Source organism: Lasiosphaeria miniovina (assembly GCF_030549165.1).
Source record: "Lasiosphaeria miniovina strain SMH2392-1A chromosome Unknown B0T26scaffold_2, whole genome shotgun sequence".
In the NCBI taxonomy this organism is placed as follows: Eukaryota; Fungi; Ascomycota; class Sordariomycetes; order Sordariales; family Lasiosphaeriaceae; genus Lasiosphaeria; species Lasiosphaeria miniovina.
In genome coordinates this window covers 2,162,312-2,178,767 of record NW_026848221.1, presented here as the reverse complement: position 1 = coordinate 2,178,767, position 16,456 = coordinate 2,162,312, and the positions used below count along the sequence as shown (strand labels likewise).

The following is a 16,456-nucleotide window of genomic DNA, read 5'->3' as shown; positions in this document are numbered from 1 at the left end:
CTCGGCGCACGCTGCGGCGAGTCACAACCCGCAAGATTCGGTCCCTATTTCGGAGGCAGGGTTTTCCAAGCGACCCAAACCCAGGGCCCATCGGCGTGGGCCGCCCTGCAAATCCCGGCGGGGCGTATGGCGAGTGGGGTCCGTCTGACGTTTTGGCGGGGCAGCTTATTGCAGGTTCCAGATCGATAACACATTTTGCAGTGCTGACCACCAACATCTGTTACCTGATTTGCGGTCCTTCGATTATCCACTTGTCGAGACCGAGACCGCTACCCTCAACGTGCGACGTCCTAACTGAGGCCTAAGGCCCATCCGGGCACACTTTGACCTATCTCGAAGCCTTTACACGTATACTTACACGTCGTCCGAGGAAAGAAATAAGCGTAATGCCGTGGCACATGCCATCTCATGTGATCCGTGCGGCACAGTAGATGCCGTTTAACAGTTTTCTCATCTCGTTGCGGCCTTCTTTTCAGGCGGTTCGTTCCAGCGGCGATGGCCTAACCGCCCCCGGGCAGTTTGGGGGCGACTGACGGCGTTTGATCGGGAAGTTTCAGCCTCCGTATTACACGTACTGTATAGAGTATACCATGATGTAAAGTACCTAGAGTGGGGTTTCTTTCGCCCCTGGCACTGCAAAGGTAGAGAGGGAAGGTGGCCAGTAGGACTGGTTGTCGGTCTCTCGAAGTGTCAGGTTGTAATTTAGTATTTCGTGACGTGAAATGAGGACTACCAAGGCGTATTCCATCCAACCTCATATTCGAGCAGCATTTCATGTTAACTACTGGTATAGTGTATCTGAATGCGACTCTTTAATTGGAAAGCCTAATGGGACAGAAGTAAATCCCTACATCAGTCGTATTCACATCAAGTTGCTGTGTTGAGTATTGTCTGAGATAGCCCCAAACCAGCACACACGCGCCATAATTTTATAGCTTACCTGTAACTCCCCGTTCTAAAACAGAGATTATAAACCTTGGTGCAAAACCTCTGTAACTTAATTGTGTCATATGTAAACCCATAGAATCCGCGAGTCCAGTTCGTTGTGGCCTGCAGCTTTCCATCGCCAAGCTTCATCTCCGAACGATCTCATAACTGTGCGTATTGACTGGTATTACCCGAGCACATGTTGGGCGATTGGATGACATCCCACACCGCCATATAAGGTTTGGGGGCAAATTTCGAGAGTCAAAGAGCAGCCTCAAAGATGAATGACACAAAATTGCCACATCTGCAAGCCCGAGAATGCACTGACGAGCCAGAGAGTAGAGGAACCCCGGCAATGATGCAAATATCACTCTTAGTAAGTCTAGATTCCCGTCTTGTGGCAAGGCATTCAACCGTATCTACCTACCTACCTACCTACCTATAGGTAAGTAGGGACGCGGATATTAGGTATGTATTATCGAGGGAGAAGGGAGAACAGAACAGAGTCGTTCTTTATGGCAGCCCCAAACAGTGCCATGTTCCCCTTGTACAACCCAGGAAAGCTCCTGAAGCCGGCCGAACTTTCTTCAGACTTGCTCGCGAAAAAAATGCTTTGTCCATGCTTGTTTGGTGTTTATCGAGTGGGGAGTGCGCCGACCCTAGCGTGATTTATACATTATCCATGCGCCTCAGATGCAAAAAAAAGAAGTCTTCTGACATGCCTCCGAACATATGAAATTGAAAAATAAAATATAGGCAATCCCTGGCTGGTTAATCCACTCCCTCTCACCGTTTCTCTTCGCCGGACTCTGGAACATCGTCGTCGTCGTCCATTTCCAGGTCCTCTTCGATCTCATCAGTTTCCGTTATGTGAGGAGTGCTAGGAGGGCGAAGTTCGGGTGGGACATCGACGCCGCTCATTTGCCATTCCATCAACTTGCTGAATGCACTGTCCGTGTTCGTGCTAAGATCCGTGTAGCTGCCGATTTCAGCTACGGTGCCTTCGCCCGAGAGGACGATGATGGTGTCAGACCGCTTGATCGTCGACAACCTGTGGGCAATCGATATTGTGGTGCTTCGTCCCTTCAGCAACTCGCCGAGCGCTGCGTTCACCAAAGTTTCCGACTCCGCATCAAGGGCCGATGTGGCTTCGTCAAGCAGTAGAATATCGGGATCTTTCAGAAGTGCCCGGGCGATGGCTATGCGCTGCTTTTGGCCACCGGAGAGCTGGGCCCCTCTTGCGCCGACCTGGGTTTCTAGACCGTCCGGAAAGTCGCTAATAAATCCACAGTTCGCTTTCTTCGCTGCCGCGATGATTTCGGTGCGGGTAGCAAGGGGTTTTCCGTAAGAAATATTCTCTGCGACTGTGCCTGAGAACAGCACCGGCTCCTGAGAAACCATGCCAATGCGCCGCCGGAGTGACTTGCCGTTCATCTTGGAAATATCCACTCCGTTGATGGTGATGGAGCCGCTCGTGGGGTTGTAGAACCGCAGAAGCAGCGAGGCGACTGTTGACTTTCCGCCGCCTGAAGGCCCGACGATGCAGACATTGCTTCCAGACGGTATTTCAAAGTCGAGGTTGTTAAATATTGCCACTGCAGGTCTTGTGGGATAAGCAAACGTGACGTTGGAGAATTTGATAGCACCCTGTGCAGAGACCACTTTGAGCCCCACCGTCGAAGGGATCGCCGGTTTCCGGTCCTGGAGCTCAAAGAGGCGGCTCGCGGCACCGACACCTTTCATGAGCTCCGAGTAGAATCCGCTCACACCGAATAGACTGGATCCCGCAAAGACAGTGTACATCATGAATGATGTTAGATCGCCCAATGTCATGATACCCGTCCGGACTAGATTCCCTCCCACGATGAGCATAGCCAGGATGGTCATATTGCCAGCCCAGCTCGTCGACGCAAAGAAGGTTCCTGAGATGACGGCATCTTTTGTCCCTAGGGAGAAGATCTTTTTCACTTGCTTGTTATAACGGCCAATCTCCTGGACTTCGGCAGCAAAAGCCTGGCTCGTCTTGATGTTGCCAAGCCGCTCCTCGGCAATCTTCATCAAGGTTCCCACGTTCTTCTGGATTTGCCGGCTCAAGTTCCTGACGGTGCGGCCGTACACAAATGCACCTAGTGCGATAGGCGGAAACATGACGAGTATTATGGACGTCAACTTAGGACTAAGCCATGCCATGGCAACGAATCCAGCCGCGCCGCTAACAAGCGATCGGAGGCCGTCTGAGACATTTTGCGTGATACTCTTGCCGACAATGACGGTGTCCGAGTTTAGTCGCGAAATGAGGTCGCCAACTCTGTTCGCGTCGAAGAACTCGGCGTCCTGCACATAAGTCCTGCGGTAGAGTTGAGTTCGCAACCGAGCCACGACGCGTTCGCCGACGATTCGTAGAAGTATGATCCTCCCAAAGTTAGCCATCGCGCCGATGCTGAGTACGACCGCAAGACCCGTGAAGAACTGGTTCATGGTTAGGCCAAATAACGTGGCGTCTTCGGCCGGGTCCTTCGTCGAGAGGTCTAGGATCCGCCCAACTGAAAAGGGGATCGACATGGTAACCGTTGACGATATCAGTAGCAAGACGAAGGCTACCCCTAGCCATCGCAGCTCAGGGCGCGCGATCTTGATCAGACGCCAAGTCTCAGAGAGCCCAGGCTTGCCCTCCTGGCCCTTCCCTTCCTTGGACAACCGGGCACTCATATTGACATGTGCGGCTTTGGCTGCCTTTGCACTTCTCTGGAAGCCATGGGCTTCGAGGTGGTCGAGCTCCCTCTGTATACCTTGCTGCTCTTCCTCAGTTTTTATCCTAGCAGGGTCCTTGCTAGCCTCCTCAGCCTCCCGCCGCAACGGCCGAGTCGTCGAGAGCTGGCGGAGGCAGCCGAAAGGAGATTGCCATCTTGTTTCGGACCAGTGACGCGAGCTCAAAGGATAGCGCTGAGCCGATGATATCGTTGGCGACGTGGGTGGCTGGGGAACGACGGTCGCAAATGGCTGGCATTGGGACGCCGATGCAACTGTGTTCGACCGGAAGCTAATCGAGGCGCCAATCCTGGGATCTCGGGGCGGGAAGTTAAGCACAGCCGGCGGCGGTGGAGGCGCTGTTGTTGATGCAAGGCTGAGACCGCGTTGCTGAAGCAGTGCCGCGCGGAGGCGCACTGCTGTTGCCCCTGACACCATTTTCGATTCGTGCTTTTACTGTCGCTCTCGCTATCTCGAGGGATAATACCGTTGCCACGGGTCTGTCATGTCGAATGATTCAAATCCTACCGTTTATGCATACGACCGCTTGTTCCAATGTCGTTATGTCCGTGAAGAAAGAGAAAATTTTGGGACGCGAAAACGATCGGGATCTCCTCAACTTCTAACGAGCTTTCAATACACACCAACTTTTCCGTATGGTACGGAATACACGCATTGGTAATATTTCGTCATCCGCAATCGCCGAGCCGCGGGAGCCTGTGCAACCCCTGTCAATGAACCTGATCATTGAGAATGTAACAGCAATTGAGCCCAAATACAGAGATACGCCAGTGTTCGACTATTGATTCTTTAGTCAATAAAAAGCTCCATTATGGCAAGGTATGGATTAAGTACCTTAGGCAGATATCTTACCTCTGACGAGCTCCTGTCGAAAATAAAGAAAACATGACAGTAATAATGTCAAGGCCGTCTTCGGTCTCGAGAATTTTCTACACGCAAAGACCAAGACACAAACGAAGTAAGGTAGACAAAATACAGATAGCCAGAGCACATAGCTGAAACGGCGGTTCGATCACCACATGGAGATAATTTCCCCTTTACTTCCAAGTTAAGGTACAAACGACTTAGAAGGCTATAAATCTAGATACTTACAAAGCGCTCGCCACGCCCAGCAACCTCAACGGTTGCGCTCAACGACTACACTGCCACTTTCACATCTTACAAAGTAATACACAATATAATCACACCGGTAAACCGTTTCGGTCATAAATAACGCCGCCTTGGGCGAACTCATCGAACCCATTTCCACTGCAGGTCCCAATATGTAGATAGCCTGTAATCGTATCAAAAATGCGCAACGTGCTCAAGAAGAGTGGCTTTCCCTTTTAAGCATCTCAGACACTTCCGCATCGATTCCATCATCGCCTCCTAGATCCGGAGAGTCGTCCGACGCATCGATCTTGCGCTTCTTGGACCCGTTGACCGGCACAGCTTGGTACCGGGATGCAAGGTGCGAGAGCAATTCAATGCCAGGAGCTGATGGGAAAGTCGCCTGAGGCGGAACAGGTGGCGAATTTATGAATCCTGCAACACTTTCTGTCTGTCCGTTCTGCGGCCCGGGGGAGTTGGTGTACATGTCATCATGGTCCTGAACTTGTGGCGGTGTCAATGCCTCAACTTGAGGGCGGTCGGGCTCCGGGACGGGGCTCCCAGAAGGACGGTTGTGAGAAGATTGCTCCGAATTTCCGGAGGGCAAGCCGGCCATGATGGCGAGCTCGACCTCCTGTTTCTTTTGCTCGATCGCAGTTCTACGAGCGCTTAACTTCTTTAGATGAGTCACCTCCGATTCCAGCTCTTCCTTGTTGGTCAGTAGAATCTTCTCCAGTGCCGTAACAAGTTCTCTGTGAGCTCTGATACATTCTGTGACGGCACCCTCGGCATTGGCAAGGGTTTTAAGTAGACCAGTGAGTCGCGCTGCAAAAACTGCGGCTGCTGGCGGAGAGCTCGTCAGGTCTGTCAGTTTGTCGAACTCAGTGTTGGCCATTTTAAGAGCATTATTTTTGGGTACTATGCTCTTTGACACACTCTGCTGCGGCGCAACCAGTGGGCTAAGCTCGGGAGGGATGGAAGACGTCTGAGACCCAAACATGGATGCTCCAAAACTCCCGACTTTGGTCGAGGTGCGGGACCTGTCAAGTTCTGTCCGCTGATATCAGCATCAACTGGAGATTGAGATGCAGGATCCGGAGTGTGTTACCTTCTAACTTGGCTTCCATTGCACCCTGTAATTCTGAGCTGAATATCGCCCGCTCTCTCCAAATGTCTACGACCCTTTTCAGCTTGTTTTGAATGTCTGCCGAGGCACCTTTGTACGCTGTGGATGTAGCATCGCAAATAAACGGAGAGAAGGCAGTCCGAAAGTCGTCCTTGTGACGAGCTATGGATTGCTGAACGACCTCTGGAGAGTAGCAGATCAGCATTGCTATTGCGAGCCGAGATAGACCGTACTAGAGCACCGGCATTTCAACCAGTTTTGCAAAGGCCTTTGGGATGCGGGTCATAAGGAGAAGGCGAACACAAGCACCCGGCCCAGCAACAGGCGCTTACCGTTTGCAAGATAGATCATATTCAATCTCTTAGGGCTGGGAAGATCCCTAAGCTTCGTCAACCAGAGGTGGACAGTCTGAGCTGCGTGTCGCCTAGTCGAGTGATTAGTTCAAGCACCGACAAACCATTACCATCTCTGGCCTTACCTGTGGAACATTATCCATTGGGCAGTGGTGGCGATACTTTCTTGGCTCTCATTCAATGCTGAGAGCTTGGAGAGCACCGCATCATCGTTATAAGACATCGTGCGGGGCGACGATGAAGATGAAAACGTAAGAAGATGGATGAATAAGAAACGAGAGAGCTGTGCAAATGGGAATTGGTACGGCTTGGCGAAGTCCCGTGGTCGTGGAGAGTTGTTGTTTTAAAGATCGATGGCTCACACCATAAATGGAAGCTCCTCTACGAGCGGCGCCAAACAACCGTGGTGGTCAACACTGGTCCAACCTGCAGCGTCTTGAATATGGCAGTCTAGCATCAATTGCGCGTCAAGACCCGCCCACATCGAACCAAGTAATCCAGTCTTGCAATGAAAAGTACGAAGGTATCTGCACTTCGCACCTATATCACCAGCGAAATTGCCGAGCAGCATACACAAGAGTGATGATGCGCGATGTGGCTGCGCTGTGAGAGACCTAGAGATTGGAGGACGAAGAAGAGATGGAAGTTTGAAGGAGGTTGGAGCTTTCTTAGCCACATCAAAAAGCTTCTGCTTCCGAGCCAGCGTGGCGGCTAATTGCATGTTTAATGCTAGTCCAACCCCGACTGTCGCATAACGTTCCTCTATCTCCACCTGCAGCGGCTGGCGTAGCTGACTTAGCGCGTACAGTACAGCGTAGCCTCGCAACCTGACGCGATCAAACAGCACGCCAATAAATTATAGGCTTGAACACCAATCACTATTTCTCTAGTGGCAGACTTTCACTTCGGTGCCAGATAGGACACCAACCCGCCCGCATTTGAAATATAATCTGTCACCATGGCTGACCGATTCCCCTCGCTCGACGACTTTGATTCCGGCGGTAAGTTGGATGCGGCTTCAGCCGTGCTCTTGACGATCGTGCCAGCACACTGACACCCCGCCTAAAGCCCAGACAGAGATCAAGGATGCATCAGTCGCACCTTCCGCTAGCAACTTCCTTGAACGAGAGAAGGCGATCCTCGGCGACGATGCCAACCAATTCGCAACGGTCGAGGATGCTGGCTTTGACGATGACGACGATGATTTGCTTGGAGGTGGTATCGGCGCCACGGGCGGCGATGCCGCGTTCGAGAGCCAGTTCCCGGACATCACCAGTGGCAACGAGGTATGTTCGGCCAAGATCATTAGATTCTACTGTACGTTCTAATGTAGTTTACAGGGAGTTGCACCAGGCGGCACGGTCACCGGCCCGTCGGTTAGCTACAATTCGGGCTATGCGGCCTATGCTGGCGAAGAGGAGGAGCCAGAGGTGATCAAGAACTGGCGCGAGAAGCGAGAAGCCCAGAATCAGAAACGGGCAGAGCAATTCGCCACGCAAAAGGCCGAGACCATCAAGGAGGCCCAGCAGAACATCGACGACTTTTACGAAAACTACAACAACAAGAAGGAGAAGGCGGTTGCGCAGACCCGCAAGGAGGCAGAGCAGTTCCTTGCCAACCGTGAGGACACCACTTCTGGCGGTACGAGCTGGGAGCGCATCTCAAAAATTGTCGACGTGAGCGGGAAGGGTGCGAAGGGCGGTGCTGCAGGTTCCGGGAAGGAGCGGTTCCGCGAGCTGCTGACCAGCTTACGGAAGGATGCGGAGGCACCTGGTGCTGAGGGATACTAGGGGTTATCATCGTGCTCGTAAAAATTACAGGCTGATAACAGAAAAGGGCCTGCAACATGTTGCCCGATACATGCGCTGACCCTTGAATTTAGGTTCAGAGGCATGAGTTGTAATTGTACATGATGTTTGCTGTTCGCGGGCAAAATGAATTGGGTCTTTGGTAGCAAAGGGCTGAATTGCGAGTAATTGATCACACCCGGAATTAACACACATAGAATGCCATCAAATGTTAGTCAAGGAATGTACAAAGGGAACTAGGGCCTCTAAGGCATGACTCTTGTGTTCTAGAGCTACTACCCTGTCGCTCCATATCTGCCTCTGAGCTATACACCGGCTACCATCACAGTTGCCCATATGTACTCCTGCTTAATCTTTGCTGAACCAGGTATTGTACCCCAGGATTTTGCGGCCCATCGCGTACATGTTGGCTAGAACAGAGTTAGCACCTCGGTGAAAGAGGTGAGGGAAATTGGAAACCGTATCGCACCTGCAAGAGATCCATACAGGACGATGTTGAAGGGGATAAGCATCATGCGGCTGCGAGGGCTCTGCGTCATTTGAATTAACGTCGGTCCTCTGTATGGCCTTTTCAACTCCTTTCTGTCCTAACTCACGATCCTCCAAATCCGGGTGTGGTTGCGGTATGCTGCCTGATACACGCGCTGGAGCTCAGGCACCTTGTTCTTCGCGTCCATCATGCTGTTTTTGAGGGCGGAGAGATGTCAGCTTAGGTTCGTTTGGAGATCGTACGATAGCACCAAAAACATGGCGGCCCAGTTGGTAATCGATACAGCGGGGGAAATGATCCCGTCGCGCGGGTGTCTCGGGACATGCCAGCTCGGGACGTGATTATCTTACCCCATCTTGAAAGGTGCAGAATGAGTTTCGTAGTTGGGTTCTGCGCCGGGAAAAGCTTGCGGAGTGTCGAGTGTGGTGAGGTGAGTGTTGGATTGAGTCGTTGTAGCTTCGCTTGGAGACCATTCCGCTGGGATTGGCCAATGCAAAATTGTGACTAAGCAGGTTCCTTGGTCGGGCAAGGCAAGCAAAGCTCCGCCGAACGGCTAACTTCTATGAAGCAGCTCCGTTTTTATTTTATTTTATTCTAGGTCACGCCGAAAATCTCATGGAAACGCGATACACCGACACGGCCGGGAGAGCCTAGGGGTGCTGGAAGTTGTCCCTGAAACTGAAGCTCGACATGGTTCCTGCAAAGCGACCTCTTTCAATTATAATAGGGCAGTGCAATGCCCCATTCCTGGCGCTGTGTATCGAGTCAAACGGCCCGAGCATCGCCAAAATGGCCGCGAGCGTCTCCCACCGTCCGGCTTGCAGCCTGGTTCTCTCTGTGCTTCATCTCGAACACCTCGCTAGGCACTCGACAGGAAAAACGTTATAACACCAACTGGCCTCTACCCTCCACGACCGCTTCGAGTTTACGAACTGCTCCCATTCAACTACACGCAGGACTGTTGACTCCAACACCATCCCGTGGGGAGTCGCATCGAGCGACGGACATTGAAGGGTTTTCTCTTATCCAGCCATATGAACCGAGCTCCAGGCCTGCTGTTTATGGGAAGTGGCGCTACATGAGTGCAGCAACCAGGCGGATGGACCTCGAGTCCGATGTCCTCGCCACCGACAATCAAATCCGATTAGTCGACTTGCCAGAGAATGCGAACGATGTCCAGCTTTGGCTATGCATACTCCACTTTCGCTACAAAAGGGATGGCATCCACGGGGCCGAAGCTGTCCTACAGGGTCTGTTGAGGCGCCGGACTTTGTACGAAACGAAAGGAGAAGCAGCGGAAATATTCTGGCGGACGCTGCTCAGTGTGCCCTTTCCCAACAGAAAATACATGGAAGACGTGTGGGCTTACGCTCTTTGGCTCTTCAATGAGCATCACATCCGCTGGCCAGACCTATACTGGGGCATTCTTTGTTTCTACCTTGACCGGGGGTGGACGAAGCAATGTCTACAGTGGCATCTTCGCATAAGTGCAACATTGGGCACTGACGCAACGAGCCTCGCGAGGGTGCTTAAACGATTCCTCCTTGATCATAGACCTAAGACACACAGAACTCTACGAGCATTGTACATTCTGAGCCCTCACCGTGGGCTTCATGACGAGCTGGTCCCGTTCCTCTTCGCTCGAGGATTGTCGCGCCTTGCCCGCAACTGGCGCGAGTTACTCCTTCTTCATAAGGATGTCCCTTCCTCGGATGCCTCGCTACCATTTCTACGGTTTCTTGCGGGATACTCTAGGCGTGATGCCAACATCCTATCTCGACATCTTAGTGCCAAGTCAGAGCTTGCGGTGGCTGAGAAGGAAGTGGGCCAAAAGGCGGCGGATTGGAAATTAACGCAGACGAAACAAAAGTCACTTCAACCAACTTTTGGGGCCCCAGCCGACCCCGAGACGAATCCAATCCAGTTACCTTGGCGCGCTTGGGCTGATTCTCTCTCTCTGCGGCCCATACGACTCGAAAAACGGAACATCCGCCGCATGGTCCGCCGCATCAACGAAGCTCTTCAGCTCCGTGGCGGCTTCTCGGATCTCAAGCGGGCCGTTCAGAGGTTTTCCACAGTTGAAGATTGGGATTCACTGGCAGATTTGATTGATTCTGATATTTTACCAAACATATCAAACGATGTCGACGCCTGCGTCTTTAACCAACGATCCGACATATTGACGACATTGAAACGTTCTCGAACGATCATAACAGTCAGGCTCGCCGTCTCGCTAGACTTGAGTGATGCCATCTCCAACGACCTGGTCTTACTTTGCTTGAGAGTGGGCGCAAGAGTGGGAATGCTCTCAGTTCTTGACACCATGAATTTAAGAGGCACTCAGCTATCGTCGACAGCCAGTAACACTATATCATCTCATATCTTACGGCACGTTTCGCCTGACGGAGGGGAGTGCCCAGTTGATCTTGACTTCTATGCTGCATTGTGCAGTAAGATCATGTCAATGCGGTTCCCTATTGCAACAGATGCATTGAAGACCATCCTGTTTAGACTGGGGTGGGCGGGCCGTTTTGATGATGTAGAGCATTTGTCGTTGAGTTTTGCCAACCGCTTTTACGAGCCAAAACATTCAGAGAACGGTGCTTTGGTTGTCCACAAGCTTGACGTTCCCGCTGTGTCGCACGATATTGAGCGGCATGACGAATTCCAGTCTTTGCCCCAAGATCTAAGCCCTAGTCACCCCCTGCATCCATTGCGGCTGGTATTCAGTGGCAGGATACAACAGTCAATCCTCTATTGCGGGTTCTTCCAACTTCCCATCCACCAACCTAAAGGCACGACGAATGGTAGAGCCTTTGCATCTGGTGTACGGCTCCTGGCACAACTCCGTGACCTAGGGGTGCCTGTCACCCCGAAAGAGGTGGTGTGGTGTGTGGTGTCGCGGCTTGCCGACATCTACGCAAAACCCCCAAAAGAGGGAAATTTGACCTTGAAGGAGGCCAAAATCGCATGTGATGAGGGTTGGGGTTACCAAATCATTCCAGAATTGCCAAGATTCCGTGAAGGCGTCGAGCAGGCACAGGCGGAAACGAGAAAGACCTTGGACGCGCGCCTGAAATCCCGCCAAGCAGCAGCAGCCAACAACATCCAAGAAGCAACAATACGAAAGACAATCCGGCGAGCAACGCAAGAAACAAACCGGGGCGCCACCCACCTGTCAGTCAGACACGTTACAGCTCGTGGCCCCTCTCTTCAGCTGGCCAAGGAGGTTGCGGACTGGGAGTTGAAAACTCTATCAAAAAGACCTAATAATCTAGACATGAAGATAACGGACCTAGTAAAGAAACTATACGGTGTAGTATATCATTTATAGTTGATATCTTGTTCTTGTATATTTATAGATTCTTTCTTTTTCTCTCCACTGTCTTGTTTCCGACTGTTCTATCACGCTATCAGTATGGCATTGTCTAAAACTTGATACCCCAGGTCAGTTAGAGCCCTTCGAATAGAAGATATGTACAATATGGATTTTATAGATAGTTGGAGCGGCCATCCAGACTTAGAGCACAGAACACCACAGGTCGTCCATGCTAAAAAAACATGGGACACCGAACGAGGCACGAAATGGCATCCATAAGCAGCATTATTGGTATATAGCCCAGGAAATATGGTACAAAAATAAAAAAATCTAAAAGCATCAAAACGCTCTCCACAGAGCATCCAGCCTCGATGCAAACAGCTTCTAGGTAGTCATAATAGCCTCCCACGAGCTTCAGTTCCAGTACAGTGGTTCTTCTCGGACACCCTACCTAAAGCCACCACGTTCTATCTTGTGTTTTTTTTCTTCTTTGGTCTTCTCAGTCCACTTTTCGGCGGACATGCTGTTTGCAAGCCTCATCGACGTGACCTGACGTTGGAAACACTCCCGATATACGATCAATTCTGGTGCTTCTTGGGCTTGATGACCAGAAGTATGATCATAGCGGCGATTATTAGTAGCAGTAGCAGAATGATTTTTCTCTTTGCCGTCTTCTTTTGATAGCCGGCGGCGATTTTAATCTCCTTGTCGGCCTCCTTAATGTCCGTCCCCATGCGCTCCACATTGTAGTCGATGCGGTCCAGCATGGTCCCCTGGTCGATCACCATGGTCTGGAGGTCTCGGAACAGGTCCGACAGCTCAATAATGCCCTGAGCGATTTCGTCGATGGCCCGCTCGCGCTGCGAAATGGCCACGTCGTTGGAGTGCAGCAACTTCTGGTGCGACGTGGCCTGAATCGTTGACTGTGAAAACGACCGGTCCGCGTCTGACTCCAAAATCGACGGGTCCGTGTAAACTCCCGGCGGTAGTGGTGTTGATGCGCGCTCAGCGGGACCAGATATACCGCCCATGCCCCTGAGCTCTGAGTGCAGAACAAGGACAGAGTTAGCAATCATATTATCCAAGATATAGCTCCGGAAATGACGTTTGGGCCCTTACTCTTTAGATATGCGCTCTGCTTTTTGCGGAAGCCCGCGCTTACCTCCTGAACTCTCGTGGCTAGGTTGACACGTATGTTCTTGGCCATGAGCTCGTCAGCGCGACTCATTTGGCCAGCCGCCTTGCCCTCGCGCACCATCTGCTCGATGCGCTGGATGCAGCGATGGCAATCGTGAAACCCGCGCGTGATGGACTGCGTTAACTGCTCGATCTCGCTTTCCTCGGCCTTCTTAGCCTCCTCGTCGTTGAATCCTGGCAGGACATGTTTCTGATGAAGCCTCTCAAGCTTCTGGCTCTTACGCGCAATGTCGGCCAGCAATTCCGAGACCTCATCTGACACGTCGGCCCAGCGCGGGGGCAGCAGATCCATCTCGATCACCGCGTCGCCATCGTCAACGTCGTAAGCGCCAGCTGATAGGAGACCGCGCCGGTCTTCGTCGGCCGAGAACAGCACCGCCGTGCCGGTGGCAGCGCCACCGCTCCCGCCGAAGCGGTCGGCTGAGCCGGCCGCGGGCCCATACCGATGGCGCGGCTGCGTCGGGTGGTGGGCGTTAGACTGGCGGTACGAGATGTAGCTGGCGAAAAGGGCATGTCAATGGCCGCAGCAACACAAGAGGAATTGGGAGGTCTCGCGCGCCCAGACGGAGTTGAAGGCGTCTGTAGGTAGCCAAGTACAGACATGCAGGCAGGCAGCACTTACAGATTGGTGCGGTCTCGCCACATGGCGGACGCCGGAAGGGGGGAAGCCTCCCTTTCAGCTCGCCCGCAAGCAACTTGTTACTGTTCTCGTGTTCGACGTAATGGTGGTCCTGGTTCCTTAAGCTGTAAGCTTTACATGGCCTATCGCTTGCGCGGCTCGACGTCCGACTCTTAGCGGATTGATGACGCGGGACCCAGAGCTCTGACACGATGGCCAATTCAATGGCAGGGATTGACGGGCGGGCGGAATTGCAAACAGGGCGGGATTTGAGATTCAGGCAGCTGCTGCCAGCTGGGTCGTATACCGGGTTGGGCTCCCACCAACACAACAGTGTCAAGATGGGGCTCAAGGAGCTTGGCAACGGCCCGCCCGCGCACGTCCGCACTCCCCCCATCACGGCAAGGAAAACCTTGGGCGGCAGCCTGCCTTGCCTGCTTCAGGCGCCTGGCCCCCCCGATCGTGCTACCAAATTTCGTACCACCGTTATAGTTAGGAGGGGTCCCCGCTCTTCTCAAGATCCCGAAGCCTGCTCGAGTGCTCGCTAATTTAATTCCCCCTCCAACCTTGAACCTTCAACCCCATTCACCTCGAACATTTGAGGATAGACGCTCCCGTTCCTCATACCCACGCAACTGAACTAAAGATATCCTCATCCGAGACTAGATACGCTCACGTCGCTAATCCTCTCTCGACCGAACAAACGCCGCCATGGTCAGTGCCCTGCATCGCGCATGTATCTATCGAAAGAACCCCGCGGCTGAGGGGCAGCCACCCGCCTGGCTTGCTGTCCAGAAGCGACAAAATAACGGCGAGCTAACCACCACGCCCTGACAGGCCGACTCCCTTACCGAAGAGCAGGTCTCCGAGTTCAAGGAGGCGTTCTCTCTCTTTGTAAGTTGTACCGTTACTACGCATCCGTTGGTCGTCGCAGCCACGCGATCCAGCGCAAAACCTGCCTGGACCGGGACTAATACGCTGCCTTAATGACAGGACAAGGATGGCGATGGTGAGTCTCTCCCTCGCGCTGTTCATGCTCCCCGACCCTGCGACCACCTTTCCGCTGTGACATCAGCAGACGAATGTCACTGCTCTTGGTGCCTCCTATCGCGCAGAAGATCATGTTGTATTTCTGGTGGGCGTCATGTCGGGCAAGACGGGAGCTAATACTTGTAACCAGGACAAATCACCACCAAGGAGCTGGGTACCGTTATGCGCTCGCTAGGCCAGAATCCTTCCGAGTCGGAGCTGCAGGACATGATCAACGAGGTCGACGCTGACAACAATGGCACCATCGACTTCCCTGGTATGACGAGGTAATCTTGAGTAATACGCTTGCGACATATGGCTGACGCGCGCCTTAGAGTTCCTTACCATGATGGCGAGAAAAATGAAGGACACCGACTCTGAGGAAGAGATCCGCGAGGCATTCAAGGTTTGTCGAGCCACTGGGCACCCGATTCACGAGGCGCATTCTGATACTCTTTGGCCCAGGTCTTTGATCGTGACAACAACGGCTTCATCTCCGCCGCCGAGTTACGCCATGTCATGACCTCTATCGGCGAGAAGCTCACTGACGATGAGGTTGACGAGATGATCCGCGAGGCTGACCAGGATGGTGATGGCCGCATCGACTGTTCGTACTTGATGCGTCCTCTTAATACTCGCACTTACTAACTGGGACTATTAGACAACGAGTTCGTCCAGCTCATGATGCAGAAATAAACTAGAACCGCAGCCGGCTCTTCTCTTCTCCCCCACACCGCTCCCCTGCCCCCGCAAAACTGTGTGACGCCACTATCAGACGACGACCGACCGACTGACCACGGTAACGCTTCGCGAGCTGCGGCTGCGGCGCTTCTGTGTCTTTTCCATGGGGCGGGATTGTTGGGCTCGTGGATTGGCAACCTACCTAGGTATTTGTTAACAAAAAAATGAGAAAAAGTAATGTCATTCGGAGGGTCTCCCTTGAATATCATGTCACGGGCTCGTATCATGGCCAATTATTTCTTTTATTACTCGAATTTATTCTTCATTCTGTCTCGACAACTGGCCACTAGTGCCGTGACCGATTTGTTCGTGAGTCAGGGTCGTCTGAAAATAATCTGCACCCCCTGAGCGTTGTGACTCTTGAAGAGGCTTTTCCTCTTTTTTAAAAAAGAAAAGAAAAGAAAAGAAAGCGAGTTAGAAGAGCTGAAGTCGAAGTTAAGTTTATTTCGCGCCTCTACAAGGCACTGTGTATTCATTCCACCAAGAAACGTGACCTCTATTAGTCTCACATCAACGCTTTGACAAAGCAACCTTCCAGTCAGGTAGGTAGTGTGTTGCGAACAAGACAAGGGCTGGTTCTTCCATATACAGGATACTTTACCGAGGCCTTCTATTTGAAGGAACCGGACAGGGATAGATAGACAGACAGACAGACAGACAGACAGAAAGGTAGGCAGTTGATTGGAATTCCATTCTCGTTTATCCTCTCGGGAGGGATGCGCCCATTAATCCCGCGACGTCCTCTCTAACTTCTTTTATAATAGCATCGAGAGAGAACAGAAAAACCTATACAAAAAGCCCAGCTTTCTAGCCACACACTAGCACAACACATAACTGAACATAGTGACTCCCATCCGACACACCGCCATTCCAAGAGCAAAACGAGAGCTCCCCAAAATTACGACCAAGGCCGAGTGGCTATTACAAAAAAAGTTTAGTCTATAGCACAGGGTAGAAAAGAAATAGAACAACACCGAACCGACAACAGT

General features: G+C 52.2%; 7 protein-coding genes across 7 annotated transcripts; 3 read left to right on the top strand and 4 right to left on the bottom strand.

Moving 5' to 3' along the window:
- Nucleotides 1–1,713: 1,713 nt before the first annotated feature.
- B0T26DRAFT_672038 (putative multidrug resistance protein 2) lies at nt 1,714–4,113 on the bottom strand (the record flags this gene model as incomplete). Its single annotated transcript, XM_060439405.1, has 1 exon — nt 1,714–4,113. One exon carries the CDS (start codon nt 4,111–4,113, stop codon nt 1,714–1,716), a length of 2,400 nt encoding a protein of 799 aa, XP_060300216.1.
- Nucleotides 4,114–4,640: 527 nt separating this feature from the next.
- Nucleotides 4,641–6,938, bottom strand: B0T26DRAFT_694262 (RNA polymerase II-binding domain-containing protein). Its single transcript, XM_060441232.1, has 4 exons — nt 6,390–6,938; nt 6,244–6,335; nt 5,894–6,094; nt 4,641–5,835 (listed from the first exon to the last, which is right to left on the bottom strand). Exons 1-4 carry the CDS (start codon nt 6,485–6,487, stop codon nt 5,000–5,002), a joined length of 1,227 nt encoding a protein of 408 aa, XP_060300215.1. The 5' UTR covers nt 6,488–6,938; the 3' UTR covers nt 4,641–4,999.
- A 284-nt stretch (nt 6,939–7,222) lies between these two features.
- B0T26DRAFT_639581 (clathrin light chain) lies at nt 7,223–8,054 on the top strand (the record flags this gene model as incomplete). Its single annotated transcript, XM_060437151.1, has 3 exons — nt 7,223–7,265; nt 7,333–7,550; nt 7,605–8,054. The coding sequence occupies 3 exons, from the start codon at nt 7,223–7,225 to the stop codon at nt 8,052–8,054; spliced, it is 711 nt and encodes a 236-aa protein (XP_060300214.1).
- A 366-nt stretch (nt 8,055–8,420) lies between these two features.
- On the bottom strand, nt 8,421–8,752 carry B0T26DRAFT_638209 (uncharacterized protein; the record flags this gene model as incomplete). The annotated part of the gene is made up of 3 exons (XM_060437014.1): nt 8,421–8,482; nt 8,542–8,602; nt 8,669–8,752. 3 exons carry the CDS (start codon nt 8,750–8,752, stop codon nt 8,421–8,423), a joined length of 207 nt encoding a protein of 68 aa, XP_060300213.1.
- A 262-nt stretch (nt 8,753–9,014) lies between these two features.
- On the top strand, nt 9,015–11,931 carry B0T26DRAFT_131609 (uncharacterized protein). Its single transcript, XM_060433359.1, has one exon. The coding sequence runs from the start codon at nt 9,299–9,301 to the stop codon at nt 11,894–11,896; it is 2,598 nt and encodes an 865-aa protein (XP_060300212.1). The 5' UTR covers nt 9,015–9,298; the 3' UTR covers nt 11,897–11,931.
- Nucleotides 11,932–12,351: 420 nt separating this feature from the next.
- Nucleotides 12,352–13,723, bottom strand: B0T26DRAFT_765239 (t-SNARE; the record flags this gene model as incomplete). The annotated part of the gene is made up of 3 exons (XM_060446457.1): nt 12,352–12,923; nt 13,001–13,575; nt 13,701–13,723. The coding sequence occupies 3 exons, from the start codon at nt 13,721–13,723 to the stop codon at nt 12,460–12,462; spliced, it is 1,062 nt and encodes a 353-aa protein (XP_060300211.1). The 3' UTR covers nt 12,352–12,459.
- Nucleotides 13,724–14,072: 349 nt separating this feature from the next.
- On the top strand, nt 14,073–15,848 carry B0T26DRAFT_694253 (calmodulin). The gene is made up of 7 exons (XM_060441231.1): nt 14,073–14,411; nt 14,535–14,591; nt 14,691–14,706; nt 14,878–15,003; nt 15,062–15,132; nt 15,192–15,333; nt 15,388–15,848. The coding sequence occupies exons 1-7, from the start codon at nt 14,409–14,411 to the stop codon at nt 15,420–15,422; spliced, it is 450 nt and encodes a 149-aa protein (XP_060300210.1). The 5' UTR covers nt 14,073–14,408; the 3' UTR covers nt 15,423–15,848.
- The last annotated feature ends 608 nt before the right edge of the window (nt 15,849–16,456 follow it).